Below are 11,905 nucleotides of genomic sequence, written 5' to 3'. Positions count from 1 at the left end.
AAATGAGAGAATTGGACAAACCGCTATGTCATTTGTGGCTACAGGGCTAAGAGGGAGAGTATTCATTAATCCAGAACCGTTTGCCATTACTTCATATAGGAATCGCATATATTACATCTACAATTCAGTGGTATTCCCCTTTAACACAGAATGGAAAAAAAAACTGCAAGAGAGGGAAGCTGGGAGAGTGTGCCCAGGGATATATTCATGGAGATTATTCCCATTAAATGTCAAACACATTTCACATTCAGTGACAAGGTTTAGCATATATTCTGCTTTGACAAGCTGTCCCAATGACAAAAAAGACTGTGTTCCAAAAAAAGACACATTTGATTTTTTTCTTTATCACTTTCTCTTAAAAAAAAAAAAAAAAAACAGTTGGCATGAACATAAATGACACATTTTGCTCATATAAAATCCTTTCACCATCTAGCATTAGTCTTTTAAATACAAGATAACAACATTATAACATTTCAACAGCGCCTTTAACATATTGATCAGTCATAAAGTAACGATTTCCCCCAGTGTGGATCTGTACTGTTTTGTAATGAAGCTGAATCCAGTTGATAGAAACACATTTTAGAGATACAAATCTTGCAGGTAAAGATAAACAGTGAGTAAGTTCATCAGCTATCCCCTTATCAATAACCAATACTTTCCAACTGTTTAAAATGGGCATACAGTATCATCTCCACCCAATGAGAGGGATAAAAACAATGTTGCAAAATGGAAAGTTTTTATTTTCAAAAAGCAACAGATTACACAGTTAACTTTCAGCAAATGCAATCCTAACTGAAACTGTACTCACATTCGGGACTTCAAAATGAAAGACTCACATACTTACACACAATCTATCTATAATATACAAAAAAGAATACATAATAAATATTAAAATGGCCACAAGAGAAAAAAGTAAGTCATTGAAAACAATCAGTAGAGAGCAAATGTAGGGAAAGTAGAAACAAGACGGTGTGCCTTAAATGTCTTTTTTTTTTTTTTTTTTTTTCCTTTAGCATTTTTTACAAATTGTGCAAGATTTCATACTAAGGCTCTGGTCTTGAAGTGACTGTTGTCTGATCCACACACATCCACGCTCTGATACGCGCACACAGGCACCCACTGACACACACACACACACACACACGCACACGCACACGCACACACTCGTGCGCACACACTCCCTGTGCTCTGAGCACTCTGTGGGGTGTAGCAAACCGTTGCAGAATAAAAATGGGCTGCTCAGTGTATGGCCTGTGATGCTCATAGGAATGGACCAGCTTTTAAAATGGACATGCACTTCACGTTGATGTGAGAAAAAGAAAAAACTCCCCTTGCATCTAAAAAAAACCCCCCAACTTTTTTAGGAGTGAATGAAATAAAATTTGAGAAAAAAAAAAAAACCCAACAACCAAGAAACATGACAATATCATAACCATTAAGGCAAGAACACCCGGAGTGGCATCAGCAATACTGTACTGTAACAATATGATAGTGTTTAGGTACATGGATATGATGAAACATTTAACTACTTCTTCAATGTCTTTTTTTTTAAGCACAAGGTTGTTCTTAAAAGCAACTTTTTTTTAAAAATCCAAACATCATTTCATCTTTTTTTTTCCTCTTTTTTTTGTAAAAGGTGATAAGAAAATAACAATGCCAGACACTAGGGACATATGGATCGTAAAACTACAAGAAATCATTTCTAGTTTTAAGTTGCAACTTCAAAACCACACATTGTAAATCCCCGTCGTTAAGCCCCCACCCGGTAAATGAAAAAGATATCACTTACATTAAAACCATTTTATCCTCTTGTGATGGTGTATTCCAACAGTCACCAAGTTTTGCTTTACTTACAGCGATTGTGTAGTCTGTTGCAAATTAAAGCATTCATTGTTAAGTTTGGGGGGGGGAGGAGGGGGGGAACGAAAAAAAAAGTTGTCCTTGCAATGCAACTGGCAACTGTTGACCAAAAAAAGCATCTTTACATCTTCTTTTTAGTGCAACTCTTAAAATGTAAAACATTTCCAGTGATTCCATGAGAGGTATCATTTCTTTGTTTTATGTTCTTTTTTTTCATTTTCTCTTTTCATATTTTTTGTATTTCACACCTCACAGAATTACGCATCTTCAAAATATCCAAAGCAAGAGGTTTTGTTTTCATTGTTTTGTCAATTCTTTTTTCTTTTTCTTTCTTTTTTTTCCAACTTTTTGCTTCTCCGCATTGACATGGCCTTCCACGATGTCTGTTTACTAGAACATAAACACAGGAGGGGATCCGGACCTCCTGCGTATTCCATTCCCTTCAGCCTCCATGTTTGATACGTTTCATATTCAATCACCCCGGCAGAGCCTCGTGATTGGCAGTCCACCTTCTACCTCTGTAAAGAAGGGTTAAGAGAAGGAGGAACAGGAGAAAAAACTGGAGGATGAAGAGAAGAGAGATAGAAAGAGAGAGTGCGCTGTACAGTGGGAACAAGCCCAGATCAAGATCAATCAGGGAAATAGAGACATAGATGAGAAAAAAACCCACAGCAAAACCTTCATATAACGCAGTAGGGTTCCCTTGGTAACCTGGATTTTCTGCAGTAGAGGAGTGTGGTGCTGAAGCAGCGCCGGAGCTCCCTGTTGGAGAAGATGCAGATGAAAGGATTGACCCCAGCCTGGGCAAAGCTCATCCACACAGCTGCCGTCAGGTAGCCCCCAGGGACTACAGGGCCCCTTGCAAACACCCGCCAGTAGCAGGCTACCAGATAGGGCCCCCACAGTGCCAGGAAGAAAAACGTCATGATGTAGAACATCCTACTAATCCTCTTCTCTGTTTTGAATTCATCCAATACCAGTAGACGCCTGCGGCCCGCTGCGTTGCTGTTCTGCCGGATGCCCAGCAAAGTAGGCGGGGTGGGGCCTCTACCAAATCCAGCCAGCCAGTTGGCCGCCGCCTGCCCGCTGGCGCCTGGCCCGTGGAAGGTCCAGTTCTGGCTGACAGCAGGCACGAACTGGACAGGCTTCATCTTTCGACGGTCATGGACGAAGAAGATGAGCTTGAGGTAAACCAGCTGTGTGGCCAGGAGAATGAGCGCCAGCAGGAGCATGAAGCCCAGTGAATCATTCGCCCTAAAGGAGCGGTGCTGGAATGTGCACTGGTCCTCCTCCCGGATAAAAGAGTATGTCCCTACGTCTAGCACTGGCGGGAACGCCATAGCCACTGACAACGTCCACACCATGCAGATGACAGCCAGACAGGTCCAGAAGGTCAGCCTCTTGGTGTAGAAACGGTGATGTGCAATGGCCAGGTAGCGGGTGACGCTCACGCAGAATAGCATGAACGCCGTGTGGAAACAGGAGAGCACACCCAGGAAGGCGATCACTTTGCAGGTCAGCGTGCCATAGGTCCAGGCAGATCCATTCTTGACCGAGGTGAAGACAAAGGGGAAACAGATGGCAGAGCGAAGGATATCGGAGGCGCACAGGTCCAGCAGGAAATAGTAGGGTGCTCGGTGCAGGCTCTTGTCTTTGACCAGCAGGATGGAGATCAGGAGGTTTCCAACCACACCGACTCCAATGATGAAACCCAGAGAGGTCAGTTTGAGGAACGTGGCGAGAGGAGAGACATTCTGCAAGATGGTGTGGTCCCCTGCATGGCTATAGTTCGCCATAGATGGAGGAGGGATCATAAAGATAGCGGAATAGCTTCAGCCGAGTATCATGATCTAGAGGTGGCAGGGGGAGGCGTTAGATCCATTTGGCGGTGTGCTTTGAAGAGGTTTCCAGGCATATAGGCAACCTCTCCTCTAAGGCATCCTTTGTTCCTTTGTCTCATCACACCTAAAAGAAAAAAAAAATCCCTGAAAAATATCATCCACCCATCAGCATTCAGTCCCAAACAACAGCTGCATTGTTTTCAACCGCACTTGCACAATCTAGAATGTGATAAGCAATAATTTTCCTCTGCCTGTCTGTCATTTATTTATTTATTTGTTTGACATTTTGAACATGTTAAGTGGCACAGTGCAGAGCTGCGCTTGAACACTTTGTCTACAGACAGGAACACAGACAGACAGCGATATGGAGCTTGATTAGACTAAAGCATAAAGCTGCAATGCAATTTTTCTTTCATGAGGCTTCGGAATTTCGTGAACAAAAGCACCATGAAGGCAAAAAAAAAAAACAACAACAAAAAAACAACAGTCGAGCCCTCATTAACACAAACGACGCAATTTTTTTTGTACCCCTGTTCTGTCGGAAAGAAGCGGGTTACACGCACACGCACACACACACAAACACACACACACATACACACACACACACACACATACAAAGGCTCGGGTTGGATTTTATTGGACATTTTCAGCGCACTGTGAAGAGAAATGCAGTCCAAAATAAGCTCTTCTTGATCACACCCTACACCCTGCAGAACAGAGGAAGGCTTTCTAAAGCAGTGGGTGCCTCGAATAAACTCGCCCTGCCTTTATGCATTGTGGAAAATCGACGGAGGGTGCATACATAATAAAGCATCCATGTCTTTTTTTTTTTTTTGTCTGATTAAAGGTTAACTGGATTAGGGGTCTTACGTTAATAGCTAAGCAGTGTTCTCATTAGGGCGTTTATTGAGCCAGCCTCCATTTTCCAGATCATCTTTTATACTAGTAATTACAAAGAGTTAGGGGAAATATACTGTCTAATACTGACAATAAAGCCGCATTTCGACATAATTTGCTTGTTAATGCGCGGGTGTGATTGCCAGTCGGGATGGATAGGAAACGATGGTTAGAAGTGACAATAACAAGCCTGCTGGCAACAATATTATGGGATATTCTATTGGATCGCTATGCTTCATTGTTTAGATAATTACGCATAGCCTATGGTAATATCTGATTTCATTAATATTGGCGTTTGTGCCTACTTACGCGTTTTTTATGCGTCCTCCGATTGTCAGTCGAGTGTTATACGCGCGTGAATCCGATAGATTTCAGTCAAAAAAAAAATAAAAAAAATAAAATAATCACACACACAGCAGGATCAAATCAGCGTTGTTGCATCCCAGTCGGCGAACGTCTGGATAAAGCACAACAGTGTAGCGGATCCGCACGTCCATTAGACTAGAATAATTTCCAAGTCCCCGCTATGAATTGCCCAGAATCGCAGCCACCACACAAGACAAGGCCAAAAAAAAAAAAAAAAAAAAAAAAAAAAAAAAAAAAAAAGAGAGAGAGAGAGAGAGACAGCCGATCACAAGAGCAATCAAAAAAATCCCTACCTGTTGATAATCCTATTTCGTTTCCCTCCTGGAGGTTATTTACATTGCACGAGTCGGGTTTGGCTGTTTTAAAAAGCCTGATTTGTTGCCTGCCCCCTTTTTTTCCTCCACGGTGAATATCCTACAGTAAACGGAGCTCAGTGCGCATGCGCTCTGCATCCCTATTTGTGATCCAAGACGCGTCTTGTCTCTTGTTGCAGCAGCAGCAGCAGCAGCAGCAGCAGCTCCGTCTCTCTCACGGTAACATCTGCTCAACGGGGCCGCTGCTGGCCGGTAACGCGTTACACATCAGTACTCACTATATCCTCTGGTAACGTGTGGTGTAACGGATTACTATTTTAATGTCAGCTTTACACCTAGAGTCGAGATAAAAAAAGACATATTTAGGCTGTCATCCTGAGTGTTTCAGACCAACTTCCAGGTGAAAATTATTTTGCAAATCATATATTTCAATCAAATAACATTTAAATTATACCAAACACTAAATGCTCATCATCTATTTTTTTTTTATTAGATTATTTTATCCCCTTTTGGACATTTTCTTTGCAAATAGTAGGCTCAACATTCGAGCATGATCCTGCTTGTCTACAGTATAGCTCTCTGTCCGCCTCTCATTGTGCTCATACATGTTTCACTCCACAGAAATGTCGACCATTATGTACAAAGTGAAGGGTTAAATCAGGCAGCCTAGTTCACCTCAAGGTAGAATGACTTCCCTGTACTGTACATGCATAATTGACAAGCACTTTGCGCACTGTTGTTCATTCTGCCCGGGCAGCATGATAAATTCATAAGATTTGATTTCTGAACCATGTATGGAGAGCTGTGATGTCACAAGCAGTGTAACAAGTGAACAATGATTTGGCCGCATATGCACGCTGCACACGTACATAAAAATATTTATATGTGGGCCATATGAAACATAAATTAACTATGATCATACATCTAGGAAATGTGTCACCACATGCAACTGATATAATTTGCACATGTGCAGATTTCTATTTTGTAGGATGAAAGAAATCTGCTACTGAGAGTCAACATGTGCAGGCGGTTTGTTTTCAATTACGGCTTAGAAAATATCACAGACATATGTTATGACACTTACACAATGATAATACATGTAAACAGTCATACTGTAGATTGGTACTTCATTATGAGTAAAGGATACTCAAGGATTACTTTTTCTAGAAAGAAGCGACACTACTCCTCCAGACAAAGCTCAGTTAAAACAAAGTCCTTAGTGAGTTTGTGCATGTTCCAATATTCTCAAATGCACAATCACTCATTTTGGCACAGACCTTGTAAATATTATGATATATCATTATCCCCTGGTTAAATAGCTGTTCATTTTTAATCATCAGTTATAAGAGGCAATTAAGTTGAACACTTATTATTTAAACTTTGAGAAAAAAAAGGATTTCGTTAGAAAGTTAATTTGGTAAAATTGGAGTTCAAAATTAAAACCTGATATTATTTACAGAAGATGTGATGGATAATGTTATTCAGTGCTGACTAACAACAACTGCAGAGCAAATGTTAGTTGTGTTCATTTAGCTAAAAGCGTAATAATGAACACTGTTGCAGTTGTTATCTCCATCTATGAACTTTCCCTATGTTTAGAACATGCATGTCCAATACATCTGTTTTATAAGTGGACAAGTCAACTTTCTTAACCCATTGTCAGACTGAGACTGCATGTAAACGATGGTATTACCCAAAGCAGGAAGACACTGAGGATCTCTTCAATGCATTTGCACTCTGTGATCTGTTCCATCTATGAGCATGAAAGCACTCTTTCCACATTCTCTAAATGTACAAAGAGTGAGGAGATGACATTACACACTCATTTAAACATCACGACCATGAGTTTTTTGAAGAGCATCAGATAAAGCAATTTATTAATCACAAAGCCATATTGTAACATGTTTTAATTGCAGATATTGAAACAGTAGTTATACTCGTTTGATTTAACCACACTTGTGATATTGTGCTTCAAACAATGGTATTGCTGTGTTGCACATTGCAGACATAAACACATCAGTGAGGAAATCACAGTGATCAAGCACAGAAGATAGCTATGCGCAATATACGATGCAAGCATCCTTAGGAGAATATACAGTAACTGCAGCAGTCTTTCCATACAGAAAGCAACAGTGTTTGGTCCTTAATCTCAGCAGTGCAACAATTAACAGTTCCTGTTTTCGGACTTCCTGGATTTTCCCTTCCTCATCTCCATCAGAGTCCACGTGGTTCCCGTTGCGCCTGACGCATTAAATCCAATAAGGCACGTTTCTCATCAGTCGCTTCGACACAAACCTTGTGCCAGAAGGTCCATATAGTAGATCGCACATGAAGGTACCAATGCGGTGGATGGTAACAGGACGGGACAGGCGCACAACAAGGAGATCCTCTCTCACAGCTGTCCGTTCCGCTTCCGTGCGTACCAGCCCAGGCAGGCGCAGAAACCCACCACCGTGAGGACGGTGCCCAGCAGCAGGGCTAAAGCGTCACCCGCGTCGTAAGCCTCCGCAGGTTGGATCATAGAGAACAATATCAGCCCGATGATCGCTGCAGCGTGTGGAAGTTCGAGTACGGGTGCCATGTTGAGCTTTTCCGCTGTTGCTGTTGACTTTCGGGAAGCAGGAGCGCCTGCGCCACAGTCAGATGACAGCAGCTGAGCGGCTGGACTTCCTGGTGTGCTCAGCCAATTGCAACGCTGCTTTATTCTAACCCATGCCTTCTGGACGTTTTTTTTTTTTTCAATTGAAGTAGACCAACTTTCACTTTCAGCTGATATGTAGCTCGAGGAAGTAAACTTGCATAATTCTACCGTTGTTTGTTTTGTTTTGCAGCTCATCAGATATAAATACAAACTGATCATGGGCTCCAAATGGTAATTATTCTACAGTGAGTGGATTTGTGACATTGCTCCTCTTATTAGTGATGATTAGGCTGACAGGCTGTCAGTGCTTCATGTCCTCACCCCCTAGGCCAATGCTATAAACAAATGAGACTATTTTACATCAGTCAGTCAGGCTCGTCAACAGCTCTTGTCTGAAGCTTGATATTCCCTCTGAGGACAAACACGCGTTGACATGCATAGGCTATTACTGTATGATGTAGCATGTGACACTTGTTGGTGAAGGTCAGGCCAGAAAAAAATGAGTAATGCTGAGGAGAGCCTAGGGCTGAAACACGTCCGTTTTTTGTTTTTGTTTTGTTTTTTGCTGTTGTGCATCATCAAAAAATGACATACACTTATTTTTGAGTGCTGATGACTTTTGTTATTTAGACCAGAAAAAAATGCCATGAAAAAAGAATTTTTAAAGTTTAAAGCTTAAAGTTTTTAAACTCTCGCGGGCCATTTTACTATTTCAATTTGGACAGCAAGAGAATCTCACACTGAAAGAACTCTTATCTCCTATTCCAACCTGCTCTGCTTTGCTGCGGTGCACTCCTCATCTCCTGAAACATGTTAAGATCACTTCATATCGGCTGTGCTGTGATGACTAATCACGCCAACATTTCAGCTCATGCTACAAATTGTTTGGCTTGCAGAGCAGTTTTTTTTGGGGGGGGGGGGAGGGGGGGGGGGTTGCAGGGGTCTATATCTATCTCTGTGCTCTCCTGGGGCACTTTGCCTGTAATTTAATTAGAGCACACAAGCCAAAGTAAAATATTGACCTTGTAAGGCTGCCATACCTCTGTACCTACCTGCTCCGAGCAAGGAGATGAATAGGCACACATTCCCGCTGCTCACTCTTCTCGCTTTCTCATCATACACTCTCTCTCTCTTGCGCCTGCTGTCTGTTTGGCAATTTGTCTCACATTGCCTATATACACACACACACACACACACACACACACACACAAGTTTTGTTAGTCTCGTCTGATCTCTGCGGCTGCATTCAAGCACCACATGGCTATTACAAGCCCCTCAAGAAGCTTCTTATTCTCAACATAAAACATTAAACAGCTGATTCTGTTACTATCTGTTTGTACCTTCTTGTGAGTTACATTCATTCCCTAAGCAAAGGCAAGTTCTAAATCTTAATAACAGCATGAAATCCAACGTGAAATATGTTTTTTGCTCTCACTGGAAATGCCCTCCAGATTAATTTTGTGGTTTTATAGTAAATTGTCATGACTTCTGGACCAAAACACATTCACAGGCACACACACACACGCACACACACACACAGCAGCAACAGCAGCAACAGCAGCAGCAGCACTTACCCTGGATCTCAGCGGCGTTGGTAATTGATCAGTGGGAGGATGAGAGAATATCCAGAAATGAGAGGGTTTGTCTAACAGGGCAGGACAGTGACATTAATCTTTCCTACTTATGTGTTCTGCATCGTAATATGCTGCTCAGCACCTGAAGGCCTGTCCCTAAATTTGTACACTGGTTATGTCTGTATATGCACTGGTATGAAACAGTGTATTTTCAAAAGACTTTATCACTGTAAAATTGAGCTCAAATTTGAATTGCTAATAAACTAATGACACAGCAGTTATTGAGGCCAAAACCTTTTTTTGTGGAAACTGTGTCAAAGCTTCACGCCTTTGACTCTGCATTTCCTATGGTAACTTCTGTGGTGCGCTAGTGACGATAGCAGGTCAAAGCCCAGTATAGCTTATGAACATTGATACAATATGTTTTTGTGTGTCTGTTACAACTGAAATAATATAGCTAACTATTCAGCCGCTCACACAGATATTGCACAGTTTGTACCCATTAAATTACAGCAAGTCCATACCAAAAAGTAATTTTTTTCTCATTTGTAATTACAATTTTGACCAAAGTACACAAGTCAAAACAAACACCAAGGATATACTTTTATATATAGATAATATATATATTGTATATATAAATATGTATATTGTTTATTTATTTATTGTAATTCTACAACTCTACTACAACTTTACATTTATGTGTGTGTATTTCCAGTTACTCAACCTTTTATTTATCCCTTCCTGTTCCCTTCTGACTTTAAGAGACGTTTCTTCCCCTCAGTCGAGTAAAAGTGCCACTGGCTGCCAGGAATCAGTTGCTTACCTGGCAAAGAAGACGCTCTATAAAAACGTCCATCTCAATGCGTCTTTCAAGTTAGTAGCAAGATGCAGAATCTTGTTTGTGTGTTTGAATAATGTATGTGTGGATGTTTGTCTCACAAAAAAAGTGAACTGATACACAGATGCTCTTATGAACTCCTCGTCTCCATGCTGTGTGTGTTAGTTGGTTTAGTTATTCACAGCCCATATATATATCATAATTACTTGTGTATTTGAGTTTTTATAGATTTTTAGCATTCATATTTCTCTAAAGTTGAATCAAGACTGTTTTCAACAATGTTTTATTCAATATTTACAAAACCCCAGTTGAAATAATTCCATGTTGCCTCAGTTATGTTTCATATCTTATTTATTTTGTCCAAGGACACGTTGTTAAGGTTATCTGTACTCAAATGTTTTTGAAGGTAAGATGAACTGAAAAGGCCAGTTTTCAAAGTCCTTGCTTTTGTAAGCATCATCCATTCACAATTACTTTCCACAACGGTGAAGACACAGTTCCACTTTTACCAAACAGCACAAAACATCTCTCCCTGAAGATTAATTATGTTCCGAAATTGGTTTCTCAGAAAACACTGAAAAACTGACCCCTTAAAGCAATTGCTGCTTTTGTAGTGGTTCAGAGCACCATCCATAATGAATTGTACTGTGAGGGACATGACAAATGGATTTTCCTATGTCTTTTGTGGCACTGTTCTAGATGTTAAAATACTTAAGAGGGTCTGAATCAACACCAGAAAAAGAAAGAAAGGGCAGCTCAGATCTGCATAACAAAGTGTTGGACCACACTGACTCACATACTGTTAGGAACGTGGGATGAGCTGAAACACATCACAAAGCTGCAAAAAGACGAATGACGCAGTGTAATTATCCATTCATATTGGAAGCTGAGAGGGAGTCTGAGGGTGGATATGCTTGCAATCACACATCTCAGGGTTATGCTGACAGTTGTATAATGCTTTAAAGGGTAATCAATTCATCCTCGTATTGTTGCTTTGTTTTTGCAGAGACTTGAAATTTGCTTGAGATAATTCATTACAGTGAAGATTTAGTCGTCAGAGTAACATTATTGTCACATGGTACACACGTGGTACACAGTTGTGGCTTCTTTAACATTCGTGAGCCGCATTCAGAAACTATGTTGTTTTAAGGAACGATAATGTGAATTAAATATATATATTTGCCTTTATAAGGTCACTGTTCAGCAGCTGTTTTGGTCACTTGAAGGCAGTACTAACACAACATTGATGTTTAATATCTTTTGGTTAATATGGCAAATGCCATTCTTGCAATTTTACTGTCAAACTCCCTGGTTAGTTTTTTAGCTTTTCAGCACATTACTCATTTAATGCGCCATATCAGTAACATGCAATCAAATAAGGCTTAAAGCATCATCATATTACTGCGCAGCTTCAAAAAAGTTAGTGGTTGTCTCTTCCTGTGATTTTCCGCACAGAGTTTTTCATGGAAATGAGTAGAAGCAGAATTAGTTCCAGCAGGTTGTAGCAGAGGGATGGAGGGCAGGATGTCTGCCTTCAGCTTAACATTTCGAAAATAAAATGTCCCAAAACAATG

The 11,905-nt window shown here is 40.7% G+C and overlaps 2 protein-coding genes across 3 annotated transcripts; both read right to left on the bottom strand.

The window, feature by feature from the left end:
• Positions 1–719: 719 nt before the first annotated feature.
• gpr85 (G protein-coupled receptor 85) lies at positions 720–7,079 on the bottom strand. Of its 2 annotated transcripts, none has more exons than XM_044343854.1 (2): positions 5,258–7,079; positions 720–3,825 (listed from the first exon to the last, which is right to left on the bottom strand). In XM_044343854.1, exon 2 carries the CDS (start codon positions 3,672–3,674, stop codon positions 2,541–2,543), a length of 1,134 nt encoding a protein of 377 aa, XP_044199789.1. In that variant the 5' UTR covers positions 3,675–3,825; positions 5,258–7,079; the 3' UTR covers positions 720–2,540. The 2 variants fall into 2 exon arrangements, with proteins under 2 accessions (XP_044199789.1, XP_044199790.1); XM_044343855.1 differs by lacking the exon at positions 5,258–7,079 and adding an exon at positions 4,908–5,211.
• Positions 7,080–7,170: 91 nt separating this feature from the next.
• LOC122975423 (small integral membrane protein 30-like) lies at positions 7,171–7,859 on the bottom strand. Its single transcript, XM_044343857.1, has one exon. The coding sequence runs from the start codon at positions 7,857–7,859 to the stop codon at positions 7,671–7,673; it is 189 nt and encodes a 62-aa protein (XP_044199792.1). The 3' UTR covers positions 7,171–7,670.
• Positions 7,860–11,905: the final 4,046 nt, after the last annotated feature.

The sequence above is a fragment of the Thunnus albacares genome, chromosome 23 (genome assembly GCF_914725855.1).
Source record: "Thunnus albacares chromosome 23, fThuAlb1.1, whole genome shotgun sequence".
Classification (NCBI taxonomy): Eukaryota; Metazoa; Chordata; class Actinopteri; order Scombriformes; family Scombridae; genus Thunnus; species Thunnus albacares.
The sequence above is the reverse complement of the archived record's forward strand: the minus strand, read 5'-3'. Positions and strand labels throughout refer to the sequence as shown.

Bases quoted from the DNA above. Each gene is read 5' to 3' on its own strand.
- gpr85 (XM_044343854.1), bottom strand. From the start codon at position 3,674: ATGATCCCTCCTCCATCTATGGCGAACTATAGCCATGCAGGGGACCAC.
- LOC122975423 (XM_044343857.1), bottom strand. From the start codon at position 7,859: ATGGCACCCGTACTCGAACTTCCACACGCTGCAGCGATCATCGGGCTG.